This window comes from Peromyscus maniculatus, chromosome 7, assembly GCF_049852395.1.
Source record: "Peromyscus maniculatus bairdii isolate BWxNUB_F1_BW_parent chromosome 7, HU_Pman_BW_mat_3.1, whole genome shotgun sequence".
Classification (NCBI taxonomy): domain Eukaryota; kingdom Metazoa; phylum Chordata; class Mammalia; order Rodentia; family Cricetidae; genus Peromyscus; species Peromyscus maniculatus.
In genome coordinates, this window is record NC_134858.1 from 7,164,648 (window position 1) to 7,192,202 (window position 27,555).

Genomic DNA, 27,555 nt, shown 5'->3' on the forward strand with positions numbered 1-27,555 from the left:
ATCAGTCCTAGGGATCCTAGAGATGGGCTCTCTAGCATTCGCATTCTTGGGGCCACTTTTTACATTAAAGCACTGTTCTTTAATTATGTTATTCTTGAGACAACCCAAGATTCTTCCACAAGTTTTTTGGGGAGGTGCCACACCTGAACATTAATAGAGCCAAGCAGTAATTGCTACCCATTGTGACCCGGATGCTGGAACTCTTCCCCCAGAGTTTCTTGGACAGTTAGGACTTGAGGGGCACACTTGCTTTCCTGGGCTCCAGCCTTCTGGAGAACTGCTGCGATGCTATTTTGCTGCAGAGACCCAACTTTCCCTTATAGAATGTTTCGCTAGATCATGCTCGATCCATTCTTCTCTCCCAGCTCTTGAAACCTAGCTTTTTCTCCCAAACTTCCCAGATACCAACTGCATTACTACCAAGACCGGCTAAGAAATCAGTGCTTTGTGAGCTCCCAAACTTAAATGTATGGGGAAGCCTTCCTTTGTTTTCTACATCAGTGTTTATTGTGATCATGACTAGCAATTACTGTTTCCCTGGGTTCTAAACTGCCCCTCAGACTAAGATATTCCCTCTGATAACTGCTTTTCCTATCATCTTCTCAGACAGTTATGTCTGATGCCAAGCCTCAACCTTTTGCCTGCTGGTTACCTCTAACTTATAACTGAGTTGATTGCCATGCAATCTGACTCCAGTACATCAGCAGTGTAATCGGAGGGAGTATCAGATCTCCTGTCAATACAGTGATGAGAAATTCCTGGAGCAAAATCCACGGGGAAACGCTATGGCTACAGCTTTGACTGAATAAGCCTGCAAAGGAATATGAGAGACTGTCTTCTTATTTCCCTGCTGTTAGTGTTTTCCTTTAGACAATTATAGATTTCCCTTTCTAAGTGTGATAACATGCTACTAACACATTTTACTTCACTCCTACCATCAGAGAGATTTTATTATTGTTTACTGTCTAGATGCTTAGAGGGCTCTCAGGCAACTGCTGGTAAAAAATGCACTCTGGTTTCTTGCTAACTTAGATAAAAGTTTAGACTCCTTAAGAAGTGTGTCTATTAATAAATTCATTAGTCACCCCGAGATTGCTATAAGCATTGTTTATTATGCACAGTTCTTACAAAACAAGTCATGTTCCTTCTGTCAACTCTGCCCTTGAACATACTCACTGCTGTCTGGATTTCTCTCCTGTGTCTAATCTATTTTTGATCAAATACTGTTTCCCCAGTGTAGTTATTGCTGATCATACGCCATGACAGGTATGATGACCTCTGTGCTCGCCTAGCACACAGTATATCTTGGTTTCATGATTATTAGAACTTAAAGTGGGTAGATATGTCTGATTGTAAAGTCAAACACCCGAGGTTACAGACAAATTACAAACCACGGGCTTGGAAATGAAAGTAGGAGGAGCTCCTTGACTCTGAACTTAATTAAATGTTCTTATCTCTTGTCATAATGGCTCAATCTCAATTATTCCCAGCATAGCTGCCTAGAAATACCATGAAGTTACCTCTTATCCAGAGGTAAGAGCAGCCAGGTCTAGTGACAGGGCTATTTACCAGAATAGATAAACATGCAGAACAGAAGGAAAATAAAATGAATTAAATGTGATCTACACTTCAGGTACCTGCCAAAAGAAACCTCAAGTTCAAGTATAGACTAGGAATGAGACAAAATGATTAGTCAGTAATAACAACAATAACTCAATCTAAATGAAACATACATTATTATCTTAGAAGTTTAGAGACATTTAAAATCCACAAAAATGTGTAGAAAGAGAAATAGTTTTCAAAAGCAAGAGTAGAATATTACACACCTGGAAAAAAATCTTATCTAATCTTGAAATTATTTTGTAAACATTTGACAGATTTTAAAAAATGGTAAGAGCACTTTTGAAAGCTATATTGCAAATATATAAAATATCAAGAGTTAGAAAAGTTTTGCTGCAGACAGTTAATTTATAAAGAATAGATAACTGAGTAACTTAAATATAATCTTCTTACTTGTTGAAAGAAAAGCCAGAAAATAACTTAAGAAAAAACTACTATCAACTTTAGACTAGAGACAAAATAAAGGTATTTCAAATAAAAAACTTAAGACTTTTTATATGAACATATATTCATTATTTTAGGATATGCTTCACTAAGAAAAATGAAAATATAAGGGAAAGCTTCTGAGGGAAGAAATTATGACTTTGGGGGATCAATGGGTAAAAGTGCCTCCCACCAAGCCTGACATTCTGAGTTTGATCCTAGGAAACCATGTGGTAGAGAGGAAGAATCAACTTCCAAAAGTTGTTATGCACGTAAGCTCTTGCACACACACACACACACACACACACACACACACACACACACACACACACAAATAAATAGGTAGATAACCATTTAAGTATTGAAATGGGGGCTGGAAAGATGATTGGCAGTTACTAGCACTTGCTGTTCTTGTAGAGGACCTGGGTTCATTTTCCAGCACCCACAAATTAGCTCACACCATTTGTAACCCCAGTACTAGTGAATCTGATACCCTCTTTTGATTTCTGCATACCCAATATGCACATGTGGTACACAGACATACATGAAGGGAAACATTCAGACACATAAAATAAGTAAATCTTTAAAAATAGTACTAAAGTAGGCAAAATATTAAAATTTAATAAAACTAGTATCTAGTCACAAAATTTCTTTTGTGTTTCAAACATTCATTTCACAATTTTAATCATATAAAATTTAGCAAATTTACTGTAGATGATTAAGTGAAATAGTAGGGAGAATAATTTTATCTCTTCAACTTGCAACATTCGCTTTTCTCTTTTTTGCAGCATCTGCTAAAGTAACAAATAGAACTAAAAAGTGGGGTTTGCACAGAATATTAAGGAGAACAAAAAGAATGCATAATTAAGTTCTGAATAAACAACGCTTGGCTGACTATAGGGATTGGCTGCCTAAAAAAAATGTACCCAGATGTAGGATGATCACAAGATGACACAGAAAATTAAAATAGATGAAATGTATGAAATTTTTTCAGTATGCAAGTGTGAGGATAATCCTCTGAAGAGAATAGAGAAGTGTGATCAGGGTGGGATGACCCCCACAGTGTGGAGAAAGGGAAGTGTTTATTTCCACACCGGGAGGTTTAATCTGGTTCTCCTAAGACTCTCTGCCTTTCACAAGGTGGACAGGAGACTGATCCTGATGCTCTAGGGGCATAGATGCACTTGTGAATCTTCTCAAATCATGGTCCCCAGGATTGAGTACCTGGGAAATTCTTGGATGCTGAATCTCATTGTTAATTGTCTTAGCTGATGGGCAGCTCTGAGGATGGACTGACATCTTTGAACAATACAATAACAACAAAAAGACAAGAAAAGAGGAAGCAGAGTCTTTTGTAGTATGGTGTTTCCGGTCAGCTTCTGTACTGTGTCACAGCTTTCTAGAAGCCAGGTCACAGCCAGGGCCACAGGAGCAGGGGAGAGGTTAAACACAGGAGGCTGAGGAGTGACTGTGGGTCATTTTAGATGCCTATTGGTATCTACATATTTGGTTTATATTCTCTTGTGGCACTGAGGATTGAACCAGGGGTCAGAACACTGTCTAAGAATAGAGTTGTGTGAGTGCTTGTGAGAAAACTCCAGGAAAACAAGACAAGAATCTCTTGACCCCAATTTCTTCAAAGCATGGAATTATTCTTGGAATGTGTCTCTGGGCTTTTGGTGTAGTGAGTAAGAGTGAGTTTACTTCAGATTATATATTAAACTGACTATTGTTATTTGTTTATATGCCTTTTAAAAATGTGTTTTTGCCATGTGTGGCTTGTCTCCCACATGCAGCTTACCCTTGTGAGCGCAAGCTTTATCAAGGTGATTCTTATTAACCCCCAGGGTATAATTTGTCTGGGGCTGTGAATAAAGTGGGCCATTGCGTGAGACATTAGTCTGCCTGTGATTGGCTCCATTCTTTCATGTGCTACTGCTTCGAGAGTGTTGACACCCAGAGACTTGCATGCTAGGCAGGTATTGACCACTGAACTACTGCAGCAGACATATATCTTTAAGAGGCAAAATAGCATTAAGAAAAAGTCTCCTATATTTCTCTTCTGGTACCACTTCCCTGTTTCCCCCTTTATCCAGAGTGGAAAGTATTTAGTCTAGTTTTTCTGCCATGCTTTAAAAATTGAACCATATACATAAATTACTGTCCTATATGTACACACACACACACACACACGCGCGCGCGCGCACGCACACACACACATATATATTTTTTAATTTTATTTTTATTTATGTAAATATATCTGTGTGAATGTATACCATATATGTGCAGGTGCCCACAGAGTCCAGAGGAGGGCATGGGATCCCTTAGAGCTGGAGTTAGAGGTGTTTGTAAGATGTTAGATATGGGTGCTAGGAAAAAATTGCAGGTCCTCTGGGAGAGCAGCCAGAGCTCTTCATATCTGAGCTGTCTCTCCAGCCCCTCACATCACATTTCAATCACTTTAAGGAGATGACATCACACTTCCTTTATAACCACCATCATATTTTTAGGTATAACCATTCTATCACATAAAGATAAATTATTCATTCTAGTAGTCTTAGTTTTCCATGGGGTGGGAAAAAGTTTGCAATTTTTCCAGTATCTGTTATGATGCATATATTGCAATGAACATAGTCTAAATTTGCTTGTGTTTGTGTGTGAGTTTCAGCAGGATGTTTACTACAGAGTTAAAATGTTTCTTCATTTTTTTTTGAGCAAACTGGGATTTTAGATTTATCAGGAAAAAAAAACTGTGCCACATCCTTCTGCCTTGACTCTGGGCAGGATCAGAATGGCTTCCTTTTCAGGCTCTGTTACCTTTCTCATTTTTCACAAGAGCATGTCAACCTCAGGTTTACTCTCTATCAAAGTTAAAGGGAATGACCTGACAAGAGCCATATGTCAGACTCCTTTCCAGGAGTAAGAGCTCAGAGTCACATCCAGCCAGCTGAGATCTGTCAAATACTCAGAGCGAAAAGCAAGAGTCAGGGAAAGGCCTTGGAATTGTCTCTTGGTTATTCTGAAATGTGGATTAAACTACATTGGAAGAAGATTTAAATTAGATTGGATTGGATCCCAGACTAGAGACTTGTTTTTCACTTAAAGCATAATCCACAATACAGAGCCATTGATAGTAATATTGGAACTTCTTGTGAATGAAGTGCTGTACCCTGTGCTTGAGTGCTGAAAATGAGTCTGTACTTTAACAAGATCCCCAATTGGTGTGTGTATGTGACTGAGACTAAGGAGAGCAGATACAAAACATCACTTTGTCCTTACTTGGGTCTCATTAGCCAATGTTGAATGGGATGAATATCATGTTTTTGTAGTAAGGTTTGAGCTACAGGGCATTGTACAAAGTAAGAAACTCATAATGAGATCAATGCAGAAGTGTGTCTTTTGTCAGAAAGAGTAAAGCTATTTCATTTGAACATTGATGGTCAACATGACTACATCTTAAATTAACTGTAACACAAACTGGTGGGTATACCTGTGAGGAATTTTTCTTGAATGGATCACCTTAAATCTGCACCACACCTGTTGGTAGCCCGTGGTAGCCCGTGGTAGCCCGTGGTAGCCCGTAAAAGGAAATGGAAGAAGGAAGTGCTTGCTCTTCACAGGTTAGCCCTGTGTATGTATGTATGTATATTGCAAAGAGAGATGTTTACAACAGACACTTTGAAGGTGCCTGGCTCTAGCTTATGCCCTTACGCATATTGATTTTGGAATTTGCATTTATTGTATTTCAGACTTTCTGTCTATATTTCATTTATATTTGAGAGGTACCTTAACTTCTATTAGCTGCAAGAGAACATACCAGCTATCTATAAGCTTATAGGAAATTAAGACAAATATGCAAAGCTTGTGTTACTGGATTCTCAATACCTTCTAAAAAATCCCATAACAATGCCCTCAAAATTATTAATCTTGACATATATCTGTCTGATTATGATACTGTCACCAGTGACATACCCACTGATGAGCCCAGTGGGCTTTAATGGTGAGTTCCAAAACCACAGTCACACAGGCAACTGGTTAAACTCAGCAATTACAAAACAAAAATACATGAATGTGATAAAGCAAATGGGGATTAAAGGGCTTGGGAGTGGTTTCGAGACAGTGAGGGTGGACAGCAATCAGAATGCACTATATACATGTACAGATTTAAAAACACTAAGAAAGGAAATTAAATATAATGCAATAGGACTTTTAAAACCCATGCCAAGTATTTTGACATTGAACATACATTTATAGTCCAATCACCCTGTGTGGATAAACCATAAAGACTGGCATCATGGTGTGATTGCCTTACAGAGGAATGATTTTTATAATTATGAATAATGACTTTGCTTATACATGGCAACACAGCCTAAGTTGATAGTTTAATCTTTGACATAAAGTTTTTGGAAAGTGTGTCTTCAAATACCTCAGTCAATAATGAATGTACTGAATGCCATTCAGTATTGCTCTTAAAAACCATAAAGGTACAAAGGAAAGCTGTGCATAGAGCCCAGTAAGGGGATTCTGAGAGAGATACACATCACCCCTGTGTTTTCATTCCTACAGAAGGTGTCAATAGTATCCACACCACACATTTCTTGGAGAAACTGAGTGAGATAAGCTATTTTTAAATCATGGAACTATGTCTGCTAATCATCTCTGGCAGGAGCCATCCCCCCTCACTAGTTAACCTCATTTTGTAATGTGGCTAATAATGACAGATTTAGGGAACAACTAGCAAATGCTTTTCAGTCCATAATGTTAATAACAGTAGGGTGGTCCTTAATTTAACTGGTTTCTACTGTAACAACTGGGTTATTTATTTATCATTTAAAAATAAAGTTAAATATAAGCATACAATCTTAGAATATGTGATGCATTATACTTAACCCTGTTTTACTAAAGAAAAATCTAGAAATAAAACCACTATACTTGACAAGTTTATTTCATTTATTTGAAGATGTACTGTATTTTAAATTATGAATATATGTATGTCTTCGTGTGGGTCTGTGCACATGTGTGTGAGTGCCCAGAGACATTGCATTCCTCTGGACTGGAGGTTGAAGCTGGTGTTACAAGCAATTATAAGCAGCTTGATGTGCATTCTGAGAACAGAACTGAGGTCCTCTGTAAGAGCATTACCCATTTTTAACCACTGAGCCACCTCTCCAATACCCAGTATGTCTGTTGTAGGGCTACTGATACTCACTGACAAATTGCCATTCCAAAAAAAATGTGCTTTTACTTTCAGACTAATAATTCTGAAATTTAGTTTTAAATAACTGTTGGTAGTCAGGACAATTATCAATTAATTTTATCAAGAATCTTGAGAGATGATTAGAATAGAAGGCAAAAGTTTGACAGGTTCTTCCACCAAGTGGCCTTTCTTCTGTCCCACAGACTGTAGACTTCCCTTTGCCTTCCAACATTGCAGTTTAAAAAGTTGCATTTGTAAATTCAGTGCCTGCTCCTGTAAGACATATATTATTTTCCACCCTCCTGTTATTTCTACATATAGAAATCAGCGTAAGACTCAGAGAGCTACCTATTTGAAATTCAGACTATTAGGGAACAAGAAGTCCATCTTCCCAGTTCTCCAATTTACACCACTTAGCACCCACAGATGCTCTCGACACACTGAGGACAAACTCCTCTGAACTCCACCTGCTTTCCCAAAGCTGAGTCTATCTCCCCTGCAACACAGCAAAGCCCAACCCTCTGCTCACTGCAACAGGCTTGAGACCTTTCCTAACAGTCATTTATCATGTGCTTCTTGCCTGACTAACACTATTTTGTACTTTTTCTGCACTTACCATCTTGTCTGAAGGCATCTGAGGAATGGTAAAGGTTGACCGGGGAGTGGTGCAGCTGAGCCCCTCGCCAGCTCGGCGGAGAAACACTCAGGGTTCCCAAGGAAGGACTGCTGTACCGTGGTCTGGTCTTGGAACCAAAGGCAGATGAGGCTGAACTCTTCTTAATTCTTAGCAAAGCAGCATACGAAGTTGGAACACTGGAAAGAGTTTCAGAGTTCTCTGCAAAAAGGAAAGGGCACACAGAGTCACACCCAAGGCCCCTGACTGATGCTTTTTCTTATGGAAATAGTTTCTTTTGGGTATATTGTTGGAATCTGCTACAATTTAATTCAAACTAGAGTTAAAAATGAAAAAAAAAACCATTAAAGGCTAAATGTTAGGTTTGGGACTATTTTATGAAACCTTCCTGGTTGTAATATGTCCCGTTATGAGTGAAGAACAGATGTGAAGTAGAAATAGAGAAAGGAAAGCAAGAGAAGAAAGAAAACGGGGGATGGGAGGAAGGAAGGATGCAGGGACTAGGGAGGGAGGGGAGGAGAGAAGGGAAGAGGTGGAGGGGGGAAGACAATGTTCAAAGACCCAGCCTTACATACAGTCTTTGCAGGAGTATTTGGATGTACTTCAAGTTTGTTTTAATCCATTCCATGTAGGGTAATTCAGTGCCTTCTTTATTACTGTATTGGGAAAATTATCCGTGCTTATGTTTTACAGCTACAAAGATAAATACACAGGGACAGGAACTTCACTGGCTGGAAAGCATCACACCATACCAGGAGTTTCTACTGTGGCACACGTCTTACTTACACTAAAATTATACCTTAGCTTCTCCAAAAGTTCTCAATTAACTAATAAATGTGCAAGAATCGTGATAGAATTCATTATATGTTTTGTTATATAATTTCTATAAGTTAACATCAAATAGAAATGATATTATGAAACTCCCATTTTTGTTCATTATTGAGAAATATTTTATTTAAATTCCTAAGCTGTGCTGTATTAACAAAAGAAAAAAAAGTGTGTATAGCATCTGAAATAGATAGAGCTATCACATGCTCAGAAAACAACGTGGTGGTGTGACTGAGAATGATCCCCACACGATCACATTTTGAATACTTGGTCACAAGGGAGTAGAACTGTTTGAAAGGATTATAAGGATTAGGAGGCATGGTCTTGTTGGAGGAAAGGTGCCACTAGGGTGGGTTTTGAGGTTTCAAAGAACCATGACAGGCCCAGTCTGTCTCTGTCTGATGACTATGGAGCAGGATGTAGCTCTCAGCTATTTCTACAGGATCATGACTGTCTGCCTGCCACCACATGCATGACCATAATAATGGACTTACTTTTGAGGTAGGAAGATCCACCTCTAATCTGGTCCATACCTTCTGGTGGCAGCCTGCATAAAGGGTATGGAAGAAGGAAGCTTGCTCTCTTTGTCTGCTTGCTCTCACTGGCAAGTCTGTTCTTCATTGGCATTAGAGCCTACTTCTTTGGGGTTCTGGTGTATACTGAAAAATAGCTGAGACATCCAGCCTCATGAACTGAAAAATTACTATATTTTTGGACTTTCCATTGTTAGACTTCCATTGTTGGACTAGCCTGACCACAGCCTATAACTCATTCTAATAAATCCCCTTTATATATATTCATTCTATCAGTTATGCTCCTCTAAAGAACACTAATACAGATAATAATTTTAGTGCATAATTAATGTAAGTAATAATTTTAGTGCATAATTTGTAAAACAATCTAAATATAGTAAGTTGAAAATAGACATTGAATTTTTGCAACTCAATATAAACTGAACTGAACAATTGCTAAAAATGGCAGACATTTAAAAAAATGTTTTATTTGATGCATATGGGTGTTTGGCCTGCATGTAAGTGTGTGCACCACATTCACACCTGGTGCCCCATATAGGCCAGAAAAGAATACCAGATCTCTTGGAGCCAGGGTTACACATGGTAGTAAGCTGTTAGAAGCTGCTGGAAATTGAATGAAGGTCCTCTGAAAGAGTAGCCATTGTTCTCAGCTGTTGATCCACGTCTCCAGTACCAAGGAATCAGAATATTGTTCCTAACATAATATTATGTTAATGCCTGCTAACTAAATATAAGATGAAAGTCAGGTCTCTACCAGTAAGCTTTCTCATAATTAAAATTACTTAAAATCACTTCACTGCCTCAGACAGATATTTTGGGATGTAGAAACATTTCCATGATTTAGAAATAACATGTTAGCTGCTAAAGTATCAGATTAAGTTTAACATTTCTCTACTGTAAAATTATAATTTTTCTGAAAGTCAAGAAAAATGAGCATGCTCTGTTTTCTAGCCCACCAGGAGCTGAGAAGAGATCTGCATCCTTTACCCCTGCTGTTCCACAGCCTGAGAAGGCAGATCAAGTTTATGTGGAAATAGCTGCTTTTTAGCAAAGTACTTGAGAAGAGTACTTTGAGATGGTGGAGAGACATTAAATCTCCTTTAGAACCAGAAAGCAAATGTAAGTTGTAGGTAGCACCCAGGTGTGTCAGGCAATGAAAGAGAATGAGGGACTTTCCTTTATGTCCTAACTTCTGAGTGTCTTCATTCCAGAGTAGCTTTCACATTATGTCTGAACATTCTGCCTTGCCAGTGTACAAGTAATAACACAGAGAAACATCCCAGATACTACTGAAATATGAAATAAATATAAAAATGTGAGCTTGAGTTTTAATCTAGGCAAGTATAATTAGTAGAGAATTAGAAAGCTGTATTTAACATTTATTTTTGGTTATGTATGCAAAGAAATCGGCTCTATTGTGATGTTTTCAGGAACATAAATCATTGTTTTGTTCCTATTTGTTCTCCACCCCTTCCATAGTCTACTGTTGATCACTGCGGTAGTAAATTCTATGTGGACACACGCGCACACGCACACGTGCACACACACACACGCACGCACGCACGCACGCACACGGCAAATACTGTCAAGAAGGGCAGCAATTGGTTTATACCACTAACAGACAGATGAACGGACCCCTGACCCCTGATGGGGCCGGGTGTTTCCCACCAGGGTGCTGCTCTCTCTATGCAGCCTCTTGTATCTGTTACAGCTGTGATTCCCGTTTTACTGATGAATGTGAACCCAAAGCTCTCACTGTAATCTGGTCATGCAGTCATGCAAGCAGCACTCCGAAAAGATGCCAAATTCTGGAAGTGCCAAAGCGAGAAAGTTATCTCCCCAACCTCCACGAAGCTCTAATCTAGTGGAAATGAAAGGCAAGTATGCATCTGCTCTTAATGCAGTGGAAGAAAAGCAGATTTAGAGATCTACAGGCTTGCTGCCACAGCTGCATAATCCTCTCATTCAGCTGGCAGCCATAGAAAAATGCTTTTCAGGGGAAAGATCTAAATTTTCATTTCAGAGAACAGGGGCTCGATTGGGTTTGAGTTCTGGCTGCAAGATCTCAGAGATCTAGTGAAATCAAACTTTGGAGTCGTATTTGCAAGGGCTGGGGTTGGATCCTTTGAAATCACAACGTTTGCTTCCTTTTAACAGTAATAAACACATTTTCTGACCTAAGCATGTACTGATAATTTTCAAATGGTCTTTACTGGATTTCTGAAATTTGTTAGAACTAATTAATTAATTAATTAATTAATATAGTCGTGAGCCGCAAATGTTCCTTGCGTTCATGTGATTTACAGTCTAGCAGCATTGGAAAAGTATTACTAAATGCCTTAGACAATGCCATTCTGTACACACATAAAAGCAGAACTGCACACACTGGGGGAAGGAGAGGTGAGAGCGCTTTAGTGTCTACACTGTTCAGGTCAGAGCTCTCTTCCTAGGATGAACTCTCTGGGATCTGGGGCCATGTGGCCTTCTCCTGTTTCCAGGTGCTCATTTCACCTATGGAGACTTTTGGGTAAGAGATCTACAAGTCTGTTTTCAACACAGGCTTCAAAAACGGAGGGCAGGATTAAATCTGAACTCTACAACACAGTAGCTGTGAGCCTGTGAGCATGTATGAATAGCCTTGTTCCTCAGCTTCTGTGTCTGTAGAATGGGGATATCCAAGCTCGTTTTTTATATCACCATGGAATAGAGCAAAGTCATATATGGAACTGGAATGATTTCTAATTGATAGTGGGAGTCAAATTAATGATAGTTTTGCATTGTGTTTGTTATCTGTAGTTTGCTCTTAGCCTGTGCCACTATCTGATAGGAATAGCCTGTCCTCAATTTATCTCTTTCAGCTGAGATTAATTCACAAGGTAAGAGCATAAATACTGTCTTTTAATTTACATTTTTCCCTGAAGAGTTCAAAGAGTGGGTAACAGAGGTAAAAGAGTGACCCTTACACTTTCCTGCCCTATACTTATATTTACATTCATATAAGTACATTACGGAAAAAAAAGAGGATAAATACAGAGGTTGTGGATTAAAGAAAAATTAGCATTTGTGTATTCTTGTGATTTTTCTGTTACAGCAAGGACTGCTCTTCTCTTCGTTTTTCTAAGAATGAATTAGAAAAAAGGTGACTCCTAATTTTTTCCGAGAAAATCACTTCTCAGTTGGCCAATCTTTTAATAAGTACCAATGTTGGCAATGTCAGTGGAACCTGGCTAGGCATTTCTCATTTCCCCTTCTATTTTCTCACTTTATATAGATCAGACCTTAGGGAATGTGCCTTACTGTAATTTCTAAAGTGGCCTAGAGATTTTGCGATAAAACTCAATTAACCTGGTGCTCTCACACCATGGGATCTCAGCTGGAAGATGGGTAGGAGTAAATATTAATGCCTTCATTAGATATCGCTTCCTCCAATGACCCTGAGACCACTAAAGTTAGATTATTTAATAAAATCATGGTCTGCTAAGTCACAGTGACATTGCCACATCTTATGGTGTCAGAACTAACAGTAATCTTTTTCATTATTTTAAAGGTCATTTTATAGATTTAAAATACTGCCACTGAGTATGAATAATATTAATACAAGTGAATTGGAATGTGCAGAGCAGGAATTCCTTAGGGTAACATTTACAAAGAGAACAAAATAAAACGCCATTATGATAAAGGATGTATTTTAATCCCTCGACATATTTTAAATATTTGTAAATTTTCTGACACCTATTAAACTTCATAATTCTCCATATGTCCCGAAGTGAAAATATTTCTAGAAAGAACTTCAAAGCTCTAAAATATTGACAATACCGCTAGGGGTGCAGTAAGACTCTGCATTGGAGGGTCTTCTGTCAGCTCCTCACACGGGTAGCCTGTTTGAAGGCTGTGGCAGGTGACTAAGCCACACTGGAGATGCACACAGTAACATGTTGCTTTGATAACGTTATGCATTACCTGTAGTTCTAGTTTTTTTTTTAACTAAAAATACTCTGCAACACCAACTGATATGTCATGTCTTTCCTAATTATAATGCTTAAACACTTCAAGTCATACTTTCAGAAAGCAGAGGGCCATTGCACACCGATGACACAGTGCCCAGAAAAAGCAGAAGCCATATGATCTCCAGGCCTGCCGTGCGACTCAATTGGTCATCAAAGTCAGCATGAAGAAATGCGATATCTGACCTTTGCCAGGGCAGCTGTTAAAACAGTCCTATCTTTGGCGAGGGTTCATGTTCACTGTGCAATTTCAGGCCACTTTTGTTGTATGAACCTTTAAGGATGGATGGAACAGGGCCCATTGTGCGAAGCACACTTAGAAAAGCTTAATAATTTATAAACACTGTACATAATCTCAACTGGATTTCTGCATCTCCAGTAGAGAAGAATTTGAAATAGCCCAGATCAGATGTACTCCCTGCCTCTACTCAGCATTCCTGTATTATGTGTAAACTTTACACCATTTCAACTGTCTGTGCTGGAGAGCACTGTGAAGAGTGAAGTTCACTATGCGAATGTACTGTTGGAAAGCCAAGCATCTGGACTAACTATTCTTACATAAAAAGGCAGGGCAGCTCCCAGCAATGCAGGCCCAGAGTCTTTGCAGGAGACTGAAAATCTGACGTAGTCACAGTGTGGAGAACCGAGTTCTATTTGACCCACTGCTACTCAGATCCACTCTGGACAATTGAAACCTCAGTGATGCAAAACTAAAGAGCTTTCATATTAAATTGGATATGATGCAATTTTATTTCAAAAATAAAGTTTTCCTACTCTATATTTGATTTTTTATAACTAAAGTGTTTATACAATATCTCTTTAAATAATGAAAAGCATAATCTGTGATTACTTAAACCAGTATTTCTTTTATAATGTGAAACCTGAGGAAATTAGTTGTAGTACTAGTTGTGGAGTGTAACCACATTAAATGATTCCCTCTTCCTTTGGATAATGAAAGGTTGCAGTAAAGTTTTAACTCTAGCAGTTATATTACCTTTCACTGCCTTATTCTCTTTGTGTTTCACATAGATTCACAATAGTTTATAACACACTGCACACATGATAAGGCTGTTCACTAATAAATGGTTCAGCTAAAAAATAGTTTCAGAAAGCATGGTTCGCTGCAAGTTTAGAATCTGTCTAATGGACAAATTATGCATTTGCTACATCAGCAAAATAAATAATGAATGTGATAGTTTTGCTGTGTTTGTGATATCGATGGTATAATATACCTTCTACACCACATCTTCAAAATGTAAGCACTCTCAGCCATTGCATGCTTAAGAATAGAATCAAGTGTGGCCAATTATATTAATGGAAATCTAGGTAACTAAAGATAATCAATACATTTGGCCTATTTATGCATACATAGTTTACAATTTATTCCCTGCACAAGAAATGATTATTGTGCAGCCTACACTGAACGAGATGCAGAAACAAAATAGAAATAAAATATAAAACCTGCCTTCAAAGTGTTCCTATAATCCAAGAGGTGCATAAAATGAACTGCAGAAAAAGGATGATAGGACAGTGTGGACCAAGCATAAGCTTCCGAGCTACTATTAAAATATCACCTTCACTGGTTCAGTGCTTTCTTCTCAGTGAGGTTCATCTCTTCAATTTCTAGAAGACATTGTAGTGAGTGAAATGAGTGGGTGCTCCCCAATTCTCTCATTAAAAACAAAGAGAGCTTCCTCAAGCCTGGTACACCCTGTCCCTGTCCCACATGGTGCTATCTTGGGCAGATGTAAAGAACTTGACTGGAGTTAAAAAGTTTTACCATCTCAGTTGGCTGTGCACGTGGAACAAATACTTATCTTCATATGTGACAAAAATCTACAGTTGTTATGATTAGCTGTTTGTTAATGTCTTTCTGTTGATCACACACTGTAATGTGTGAGCCACATGAAGCATGAGCATGAAAAGAAGTGAATTAGCTGGGACAATGCTGGAGAGCTCACCCTGGTGGTGAGGACAGGGAAGAACTGGCGGGCAGATCCGTCCTGCAGCTGCCCAGGTCCAGAACCATGGTTATGACTTGGCCTGCCCCAATATCCACCTCATCTATGATCTGCTGGAGCACATAAAGGGACCTGACCTGCAGACCCAAAGCTGCAGCATCTCCACAACACAGGGCAACAACAGGATATCCAAGAAGAGTCCCAGGGAGGGCCCAGCATTGATAGTATAGGAGAAACCAGAGGCCTTGAACCAGACCAATGACTCTTTGCTATAAACACTTGCAAGTAAAGATATATGGACAAAGGAGTTTAGTTTGTGACTCACTGCGTCACACTGCAGCTTCCATGATGGGAATTTTAAATTTTCTTTTAAAATTTGTTTTATTTTGAGGGGATGCAGGGGCAGATGGCAGCTGTGAAGGGACAGGGAAATGAATGGAATCAAGATACATGATTTAAAAGACACATAGAAATGGGCTGGAGAGATGGCTCAGTGGTTAAGAGCACTGGCTGCTCTTCAAGAGGACCCAGGTTCAATTCCCAGCACTCACATGGCAGTTCACACCTGTCTGTAACTCCTGTTCCAGGGGATCTGACTCCCTCACATAGACATGCAGGCAGAATACCAATGTACATAAAATAAAAATAAACAAGTTTAAAGACACATAGAATAAGTAAAAAGAAAAAAGTTACAAAATAATAATAAAAGTGAGCATAAAATAATCGAGCAACACAACCATGCATTATAAGGCATTTTTAAAGCCAGTCTCCATAGCTTTTGACTTTAGGAACTAAAGGCTGGTGAGGTACTTGCCAGAGTAAATGAGGAGTTCTGCTACTAACAGTAGTTTCTTCAAAAGAAATGCTTTGCAGGGGAATGCTCTACAGCAGTTTACCAGGTTGGTGTTATTCACTTAACTAAAAGTCAACTGAAATTCACTGCTATTGGAATTCTGCTGCTCTTGACTAAACTAAAGGATCTTAACCCAGTGACCCTGAAACAAAGACACACAGCAGGCTGTCCCTCTCACTTTCAGTACCCCAACAGCATCCCACAACAAAACATATTCCCACCAAACCCCACTGCTGGAACCCAACTCTGAATGGGAATTGCTACTTCATCAGCAGATTGCCAAATGCCACTCCCCAAGTCAATTCTCACACAGTCATTACATTGCAGAGGGATTTCCTCACCCATTAATGTGTAGATCACTTGCAGATTATTTCTTTGGCATTACCTCCTCAGTCAGAGTGACTCCTCTCCAGTTCCTCATTCTTAAGGGATCAGTTACAAGGTTTGGATCCAGCAGGAACCATGGTGCTTTACCTTTTACTTGAGTTAGTATTTTAAGCATTTGCTTTATATTTTCCTTAAGCTAGTATTTTAAGGATTCTGAATATAATAAGATATATTCTCATTGAAGAATGAAAACAGTCTCTTATCTTGCTCCTCAGCCATCATGCATATTTTCCCAAAGTGCTTTGCCATTATTTGATCTGTAGATCAATGCATGCTTTAATGGCAGCAGCAAGCTGTTTCACAAAATACTACTGGTTCAGTGTTCTGATCTACAGACCAGAAAAACAGGCAGGTTCGGCTTGGTTTTGTTTCAAAGAAATTGAAGCCATTTCTGTATACAACTTCCTACTTGCTTACCATATTGTGATCACTTACTCCTTCAGAAGTATTTATGCAATTGTATACACACACACACACACACACACACACACACACACACACGGTGGCCTGGAACTCACTATGTAGATCAGGCTAGCCTCAAACTCATAGAGATTTGACTGTCTCTGCCCCAAGTGCTGGGATTAAAAGAGTGTGTTACCATACCCAGCTAATTTACATTTTTTACCCAAATTGATATACATTATATAACCATATTCCTGTGATTAAGTAACTTGTCTCTTACACACAATGTTGTGGGAATATCCCTGAAATATATCCTCTTCCTTGTGACAACAGGAGCATCTGAATATTAAGTTCTTATTAAAAGTGCTGGAGAAATGGCTAAGTGGTTAGGAGCATTTGCTCCTGCAGAAGACTCAGGTTTGGTTCCTAGAAGCTTCCCTTATAGCTCACTACCATCCATAACTGCGGTTCCAGTGGATCTGACACCCTCTTCTGACCTCCATGGATACCAGGCATGCAGGTGGTGCACAGAAATACATTCAGGCAAAACACTCATACACATAAAACAAATATATCTTGTAAAAATCACACAAAATATTAAATAAACTTGTTTGAAACTTTGCTAAATTTGTTTTCAAGTGATTTTGACTTTTATCCTCTTTCCAGCATTATAAGAAAACACTATGTTTTTTAATATTAATAGATCCTTTGCTTATTTGACTAGAGGATCACTAGGGACAAATATTTTTTTTTATTTTGTACATATGCTTGCTGAACCTCACATCTCATCATTAAAGTTGATTTTGACTCTTAGTCACATGTCGCATTTTTCCACATGCACCTATTCTGTCATTAAGTCATTTATCAAGGGCCAAAGAGGTGGCTCAGTGAAGAGGTGGCTCATTAGGTCTGCTGATCAGCCAAGGGCCTGCGTTCCATCCCGGGAACCCTCGTGGGGAAGGAGGAAGGAGAGGACGCAATTTCCTCAACTTGGCTTTAACTTCTACCTGCAGAACTGTGATGCCCATGTCTAACTTACCTACACAAAATAAACCATGTATCAAAGGGCTATCCTTTTTTCACTCTCATTGATACTTCACAGCAGTCTGGGTGCTACAACCGTCACCCCGACTCCAGGTCTCGCGTGGCTTTGTGTACTTCTACAGCAGAAGCAAGCCACTGTACAGAACACTACTGCAAGGATCCTTGCTGCTGTCACAATATGTTTTGTTCTTAAACTGTTTGAGATTGTCATTAAACCCACTTATCTTCATGCTGAACACACTTAATTGTGGCTACGACTTTTTATTTCATGACAATGCAAAAAAAGTGACTTTGTTTAGCTGACATTTTTCTTCTTTTCTAATATGACAGTTGGTCAGTGGCTAGGGCTCAATGACATTTATCAGCAACCTAATTAAAATGTAGACACTCTTATAAAAATTGCAAATGTGACCTTCATTTGTGTATTTTTGCTTGCTAGCATGTTTATTGAAATGTCACAAAGAACCTCACTCTGTTCTTTCCCATAATGTTTAATTATATTATATCAAAAGTGTTCATTACTTGGTTACCATGGAAGATGAAATCACATGGCCTCCCTGGAGAGTGGGACTCTACAGTTTCCACCCTGTACAGAGCATGAATTGCAAAGATGTGTCTATCGTATGCTAAAACAACCAGGTGAAAGTAGAAATTTATTCAATAAACAGTTTGGCTTAGTTTCCTAAAGCCAAACAACACCCCATTTTTTTCTTTCTGTTCAAACAAAGCTTTGTATACATGGGCTTGATTGCTTTCGCATTTTATAAGGAAGCCCACACCCCTGTGTCACTTCAGATCTTGCTATTTGATTGCTTCTAGGAACTTTCCGTTGGTTTCATACAAACTAGTAATTTTTATCCAAGGTCCATTATGCTGTAATTTCTACCTACTCTAGATCCAACACCTGCAAGAGCTTCTGGAATTCATGGAATTTCTTTTGGGATCCTTCCATTCAGTCTCTACAGTCTGGGGGAGCAGTGTTTCTGTTCTCCAACAAATATTGCTATCTTTCTTTCAAAGTCTGCACAGCAAATATTTCTTGTCTAAAGAAACATTCCCCATTTTCATTATAATTTTTATATTCCATTTTCTGTATTCATTCCTTTTCTTAAAGTTTTGTCAAAATTGAATTACCTTTTGTTTCTAAAATGAGCTAGGCCTTCAAATGATTACTTCCTGTTTTCTACCATTTATTAATAATGAATCAGTGAATATTTTATAAAGAAATAATTTGAGGAGTTTCCCACTTACATATGTTTTATTTAGAAAACTAAATTTTCATAGGGCACTTTATCTTATTTTAGAAACAATTTAATTATAATTCAAGAGAGAGACTCAGACATAAATAAATTATATACATTTATACTTATACATACTCCTTTTCTTTCACTTCTTGGTGAACAATCCACTCTGTCCTAATGTCTATCTTAGTATAGTATCACACTTTACTCAAAATATCAGGACCACAGAGAAACATATAAATCTCAGTGTAAAGTCAAAGGTATAATTGAACTCACAAAGGTTTTGGAGAATTGCTGTATATATAATTTTGGAACTTAAAAATAATTTTGTTGAGCATTAAATGTCTTAGTAATCTTACCTTTTAAAGTTTCATTAGCCCAAAGATCAAACTGTTTCTTAAAAAGCTGAAAGTTGAAGATTTTTCCCTACAGAGTCGATATTTTACAAGTGAAGATACACACTTGGCCAATTCATTTTTAGTCAACTTATCAAATACAGTTCCCCAAATGAATAGATCTATCACATTATTAAGATGTGACTTTATACACAAGTCTTATTCATTCTTGTCATTTGATAAATTATGAGGTTATAAAGTATAGGTAACTAGATTTTTTTTTTACCTTGTACTTAGTGCTTTCCTGAGTTTTGTTGCCAATAAAATTTCATGAAAGAAGAAAAAAGACATCAAAGGCTTATTCAGAATTTCTCATCCCAAGCAACACAAATGTTTATGGTTGTGGAATTCCTGAAGTGGGACCTTTTGGGTGGGAGATAATATTTTTAAGAGATAACTTTTAAATTATGGGTTAGGGATGTAGTTCAGTTGACAGAGTGCTTTCTTAGCATGTATGAACCCCTAGGTTTGGTTCCCAGCACCCCATAAAAATTGGCATGGTGGTACCAGGTTAAAATCTCAGCAATCAAGAAGTTCAGGAGCACAAACAAGTACATCCTTAGATACAGAGCAAGTTCAAAGTCAGCATGGGCTACATGGGAGACTCCCTAAAAAAAGTTAAAAAGTATTAAAGATTTCAAATACTCTAACAATAGCCCAAAATGTAAGACCATAAAGTGAAATTCTAGAAACTTCCTCGACCCTGGAGGCAAGCGCCACAGTTAACAGGAGCAAAGAAATGTATGAGGATAACCTGAGTGCCATCATTTCTACAGAATGACAAATAGGATTTCTCAGAAGTTCATTTGTTCAGTGTGATCTGTTCCATAATTTATACTACACACAAAAGTGTATCTTGATAGACTTAGACTCTTACTCATAATACCTCTTTTGTTCAAGTTTAAACGTAACTTTGTTGTTCAATACATGTGAACCTAGGTCAATACTTACTCTCTCTGAGCTCATGTAAAACTGTAATGCTAACAAATTCACAGTGGCTACTGTGAAGACTGAAATAATGTATTGCATGTCCACATGCATTAGTAAAAATGTCAGTTTATCAATTATGTGATGAACATAATTTAATTTTTGCTTCTGCTATATAAGCTTAAATTTTAAATCATGGTGATAAACATCTTTTCATCCTTCACAGCAATGTAAGAGTATTGTTTAAAACAGATTTTGGTTTTTTGAGAACAGAATTCCATGGCTTGTGTATCATTGAGTATCATTTTGGGTGATGTTAGTGTATACATTGGAGAAATGGTTCAATGGTTAAGAGCACTCAACTTTCTCTTTAAGAGGATCCAGTTTTGAGTCCCAGCACAAACATGGCATTTTATAACCCCCTCAAACTCCTGCTCCATGGACCTTCTTACCTTCATGGGCTTCTGCATATGTGGTACACATACATATTACACTCATACACACACATACACATACATTAAGTCATTAGATATATTAGAACTCAAGATTTGAGAGTGTTTCACAGATAAATTGGTTGAGAAGTGAAATGAAGCCTATTGCCCGAAGATCTTTGCTAAGGAAACAGAGAGTGAGCTCCCTTAATGCAAACACTCCTTACATAAAAAAGAACAGATTTCTTTTTCAGAACCCGCAGGAGAAAAGTACACATGATGAAATGAGAATTTTTTTCTATTTCTATTGAGGAAAAATTTAATCTGGCCAAGAGATGGCTGAATAAAAATATTAATGTTTCCTGGTGATATTAAAGTACATAAAATGATACAATAGCTATCCTGTGGGCTTCCTCCAAGGAGTCCTCACCATAATCACTAAGTGTCTCCCCTGCTGCAGTGGAGAAACATGTTGAATTAACCCCCCACAGGGCTGGCTGCAGGGCCTGGCGTGTGCTCAGTGCTGAGTTGGAATGATTGAATCCAAAAGCACCTAATAGCTGTAAGAATAATTTTCCATACAAATATACATAATATTAAATGATCATTTTCTTGGAAGCTATACAATGAGTTCAAAGATATTCCTATTATTGCACCAGAATTTGTAGGACTGGAAAAGCTTTAATTTTGAAAGTTTTCCTTTCTGTTAAACGAGTGTTCATTTTTGCCTGTCTTTATCTTCTATTTTGAAACAGTCTCCACAGCTATATGACTTTGTTATTAATTATTTTATTTGTTGTTAAAAAGTAGCCTTTTTTTAAGGGAAGAAATCTTTTTCTTTTTTAACATTTTATTATGTATGCAGAGTTCTGCCTGTACGCATGCCTACACGCCAGAAGAGGGCACCAGATCTCCTGATAGATGGTTGTGAGCCACCATGTGGTTGCTGGGAATTGAACTCAGGACCTCTGGAAGAGTAGCCAGTTAACCTCTGAGCCATCTCTTCAGCCCCCTGAAAAGTAGCCTTATTTATGACAATAAAAAGCAATAAAGATTGCGGGATTGACAGTCTTAATTAAACAAACAGAAAGAGAGAAAGATCAAGGCTAGGATATTGAAAGTATGCCTCATGAAGGGAAACTACAAAATATACAGCGAAAATATGAGAACTGCAGGAGATGGCTGAAAATAAAACAATAAATGTGAAGGCTTTTGTTATTTTCCCCATCATTGTGAGATGAGCTAAGTACTTAAAGGGAATTTAACCCAGTGAAATGTAAAGTCTGAGCAGTTAGGCAGTGTTCCTAATTGCCCAAGCATACAAATGACATTGTAAAGAAAGAAATTTCATTAAAGCAAGCAGTAATTAGGATCAGAACTAGTTATTGTCTGCCTAGCATTTTGACAAAGGTGTGGAGGGAAGTTCTTCCGACTTAAACCATGGAGAATCACAAGTGAGCATTGAAGTCATGTACTAAAGACTTAATTATAGATGTAACACAAGTCTGATTTGTCCTCTACTGGCTCGGGTCACAGTTCACTAAGATGAGTCCTGGACTTAGAAGACTACATATCGAGTAATGTTATTTCTTCCTTAGAATAAGGTGAAATTGCAAATTGTCCTGAACACATGCCTTCCTCTCTTCACCTTCACCTTGCCAGCAACTGCAAGTTCTTAATTAGAAGAGTTGTCTCTGTGTCACAAGGGGACGTATTGTTCCTTGGTCTTTTTTCTTTTCTTTTTGTTTCCATTTAAAACTACTTTCTCTTTGGAACTAGAGCCCGAGGCGGAAATCTCAAACGTAACCTTACTGCCAAGGATAGAAGTATTACACTTAATAACTAACATTCATAGACAAAACATCTCAAATGACACTACTGTTTAAATGACACAGTTTGTGAAGTCAAGCACTTACTAATTTTAAAATCACTCTCTGAAGAAACAAATATTGCTTCATTGTCCATTTTTAAGTGTACTTATGTAGTTTTCATGGCAGGCCTTGCTATTTATCTGTATTTCTTCCATGCCATGATGATCGTTCCTTTAAATGTTTATATTGCTGCTTTTGAAGCGAGAAGACTCTATCCTTTTAGCACACTTAAAATGTGTAGCTGAGAAATATGAGAAGAGGGCAGGAAATCAGTAGGCAGGAGGGGCTCGTCAGGGAGGAGATAGAGAGACTAGTGTATTGATACAATCCAAACACATTGTATATGTGTATAGATTTCTCAAAGAATAAATAAAAATGTGTGTTTCAAAAGTCTTAAGCAGTCCCCACCAAATGAGAACTCCTGTCTTCTTACAGTGATGGATTTTCTGAGAAGTTATTTAAATAATGATTTTTCTATCAATACACATATTATTTTCAATATTTTCAGTATTGTGAAAAAATAAGCCATGAAAGGGAGCCCATTCCAGACACTGCCTGGAGGGCCAGGAGCCAGAGTCTAGGTGGCCCAAAGACCAAGGATAGGGCCAAGCATGACCTGGGAGGGAAATAAGTCAATGAAATGATCCCCATTTCATTGTAGACCGGATACTAGCATAATCATCATCAGAGAGGCTTCATCCAGCAACTGATGGGAGCAGATGCAGAGACCTACAGCCAAACATTAGATAGAGCTCAAGAAATCCCTCAGAAGATGGGGAGGAAGGATTGCAGGAGCACTGGGGTCAAAACACCCCAACAAAACTGCCCACAGAATCAGCTAACCAGGGCTCATAGGGTCTCACAGAGACTGGACTGACAGTCAGGGAGCCTGTATGGGTTTGACCTACATCCTCTGTATATATGTTACGGTTGGGTGGCTTGGTGTTCTGTGGGGATCCTAACTCTGGGAGTGAAGACTGTCTCTGACTTTCGCCTGCTTTGGGGACCCTTTTCCTCTTGGGTTGCCTCTTCCAGCTTTAACATGAGGGGATATGCCTAATATTGTAACTTGACATGTTTGGTTGATATCCTTGGGAGGCCTCCTGAAGGAAAAGTAGGAGGAGAGGATCTGAGGGAGACAGGATGTTGGGGGAGGGATGGGAGGAGAGGAGAGAGGAAAAACTGCAGTAGTGATGCAATACATGAGAAAAGAATACATTTTTAAAAAGAAAGAATTCACCTGGATTTACTACGAATTTCAGAGATTATATGAATCCCCTAACATTCTCCACCAGAAACAATGGACACATGCAGCTGAGGAGAGGTGAGGTTGTTAGACCCCTTCTCTTTTTCAGATTTTTATAGCAATCTACTTGACCTAAAGCACTCAGTCTTCTCAGACACTCTGTTTCAGATACCCGATATTATGGTGTGTTGAAAACACACTGGTGTGGCTGCAGCCCGTGGAGTTTCCCCAGAGATTCTTGGTGTCTGGAGGTGCCTTAAGTGTTCCAACTCAACACAGTTCCTAACCATGTCACAGAGACAAGAAAAGAGAAACAACATGTGTCCCTAATATGGGGCAATAGAGGTGAATGCCACATAAGGAGCATCGATGCTAACTGCAGTTTATGACTCAGCTTCAGGGGAAGTTTCCATTGTTTAAAATGCTACTATTACCTTCTAAGTATTCCAAATTATACCCTAAAACAGTGTAAGGAGTCAAATATGCCAAGAAACTAACACTTAAAAATCCAGGTTGTGTGCTAACCTCTGAAGTCATCTGTGTATGTGTATGTGTATCTCTTAAAGAAAATATTCATGTAAAAAATGTCCTGGTTGAGCACTATGCATATGTGAAACTTCTATTGTGGGCTTTGTGAAGGAGAAGAACTAACTTATGCACTTAGGCAGTTTGCAATGTCTTTGACTTTGGTCAGCATTGTGGCTAAATAAATAAAAAAATAAATAAATAGGCACACTTCTTCATAGATAGGATGAAGTTTGAAATAGCACCTTATGGCCAACATCAACTTGTAATGTTTCATTAATACTAGGGACATTGTGTGCTCAAATTTATCTTTTATATATTTTGAATTAAGTGCATCTGTGTGTGAGTCTGTGCATCTGAGTAGGGGTGCTCTGAGAAGCCAGGGCATTAGATCTCCCTGGAGCAGGAGATACAGGCAAGTGTGAACAGCCAGATGTGGGCTCTGAGGAATGATTGTGGGTCCTCTGGAACAGCAGCAATCTCTCCTCAACACTGAGCCATTTCTCCAGCCCTCAGATTTCTTAAGACAGCATTGATGTTTCCAAAGAACCCCTTTCTGAGCCTGAAATTTAGGGGCATCTGTAAACTAACCCCACTACACTGGCATAGGCTATTGTTAGATACTGGAAGGATTCTCAGGTTTTGTTGCTGTTTTTTGTTTTTTTTTTCTTCTTCTTCTTCTTCTTCTTCTTCTTCTTCTTGTTGTTTTACTCTTCCCTTCAAATACTTTACAAAATGTGGTTGCCAATGTCCTCAGTGTGGCCTCCTGTGTCATAGTCACCCCCACTTCTCCCACATTAAAGACACCTTTAGGCTCAGTTTTCTCGTGATTAAAGTATTTTTGAGACAGAAAAAAATACATTATGAAAAAATGTAAACCAGTGTTAAAATATCGAATCCCCTCTTGGATCTCGGCATGAGCTGCCTAGTCCCACCATCTCCTGTTAGATGGGCTCAGGTTCAGTCTGTTCTCCACTTTTGAAGACCCTGCTGACAAGTTGGGAGCTTTATTCCACACTTCCAGATCTGCCCCAATCCAAGGCTCCACTCATTCATTGCTCATCCAAATGTATTTAGCACATTTTTCCTTGTCTTACAGTGAGTTTTTTTTTCTTCTTTAAGGCTAATCTAAGCTTCAAAATGAGAAATCTTATTGACTATATTGTTTCTACTTTGATCTTCTATGACACTGATAGATAATCTGCTTTACCACACATTTGTGAGTATGTCTCTTAATATGTAGAGTAGTAATAAATGCAGGTGTAACTATTAATCTCAACAAACCAAAACTGCAAAGAGAGTCACAATAGCAGCAGTGACTCTCAGCCAAGCTTGGAGAAGGTAGAAAAGTAATGTCACAACGACTTCAAGATCATGGAAATCCCTGACATGCCTCATCTTCTATCCCCATACACGAGCATGGGGAGGTTCATTGTGAACATAAACTCATGTTCTAGTATAATACAGGCATGTGCATTACAAGGGGGACATGGAGCAAGCATCAGCAAAGGAACAGGTCACGGGGCCTGTGGTAGACTGCCTCTGGGAAATGAATAATTCTGCACAGACTCCTTGCTTGGATATTTGCAGCGATCTTGCCCCTGGTCACACACTTGTGAATTAAGAACGTCCCCTGAACAAGCACATAAAGTTCCACATTGTAATAAGATCCCTTCCCCATCACTGCTTTTCCTATGCCTCATTTTCCTTATCTGTCTTGTAGGAGTTATGATTCTATTTCTCCAAGAGCTTGCTACAAGGATGGGAAGAAATGAGCATATATTAAAGGGCTGGGGCAACAAGTAATGCTTAGCACAGAAACTACCCAATAAAGCTCAGCCACTATTACACCTCTAACATAAGCTGGGGATTTACTGGTCCTCTGGAAAGTTACCTGAGGCTAGATTTTGAATCACATACTATAAGGAAGTATAAACCAAGAATGATATAGCTAATGTTTGGCTTCACAAGGAAAGTGTGGAAGTCCAGTTTAATTTCAAATAGTCTTCCTGAAATCAATTCTATTTCCCACATCTAAATGTATCCTGAGTCTTAGAGAAAATGAATGGATGCTTTATCAGACTGTTGTATGTAATTTTATTTCTTCTCAGTTTTTTATGTCTCCTTGTCTAATTTACAGGTTAAGAATATGGAAATTATTTACTATAACAAATTATTCTCTATATGTATGTTTACAAAATTGACAAATATTTAATTTATTAAAATAAATGCAGTTGAAATGCTTCAAAGAGTTGGATTAAATGATTAGAAAGTAATAGGCATTTTCTTTTTATTTTTTCATCAAGCATGAAATAGTTGTTTGGCTTCATTATTAAGAAAATACACATTTATAGTCTTCCTGAATATTGAAGGGCAGGACATACCTTCTGAGAATAATTGTTGGAGAGTGTGCCAAGACTAAGCAACTGGATTAATTATAAAACTTGCTTACAATTTAACAAGTACAGATTTAAAATCATTGATATTATTGCCAATGAAATTAGAAAACAGTGAAACTCTGACTAATTTAGTTGCTTGTGAGCTCACTGGTCCTCAACTTCATAACATAATTAATAATAACAAATTGTTTTTCTTTAGTTTCTGACCCCTCCCTCCTTGAACAGCATCTACAATGCAATATAAAGAGAGAAGCCTTCTCAATCAGGCTGTTTCTGTGAACTCCAGCCTGCTCTGACCCACAATCACAATGACTATGGAGAGAAGAGCAGATATGTTTATTTACTTAACACATAGAGAGTAGCAACTCATTTCTACAGTTTACTATGAGAACTTTATGGCTCTAATGTAACATATGTTTGTTTTTAAAAGCTTCAAATGTTTTTTTTGCAAGTTAATCAGAAATATGTATTGTTAAAGCATATAATATAGTTGCATTTTTTTAAATTATGGCTTTAGATTTTTTTTTGTCATGGGCCTTAATCTTATCATTGTTCAAAATACAACAAAAAACTGGGGAGATGGTTAAAATGGCAGAGTGATTGCCACGCAACCATGAAAACCCCAGTTCAGGTC

General features: G+C 38.2%; 1 protein-coding gene across 1 annotated transcript in view; it reads right to left on the minus strand.

Moving 5' to 3' along the window:
- The window catches only part of Cntn5 (contactin 5), a 1,160,177-nt gene that overhangs the window by 453,167 nt on the left and 679,455 nt on the right, over window positions 1-27,555 (minus strand). Inside the window, exon 4 of the mRNA XM_042280381.2 lies at window positions 7,857-8,075. Within this exon, the coding sequence (XP_042136315.1) occupies window positions 7,857-8,075 (219 nt within the window). The remainder of the gene's footprint in view (window positions 1-7,856; window positions 8,076-27,555) is intronic.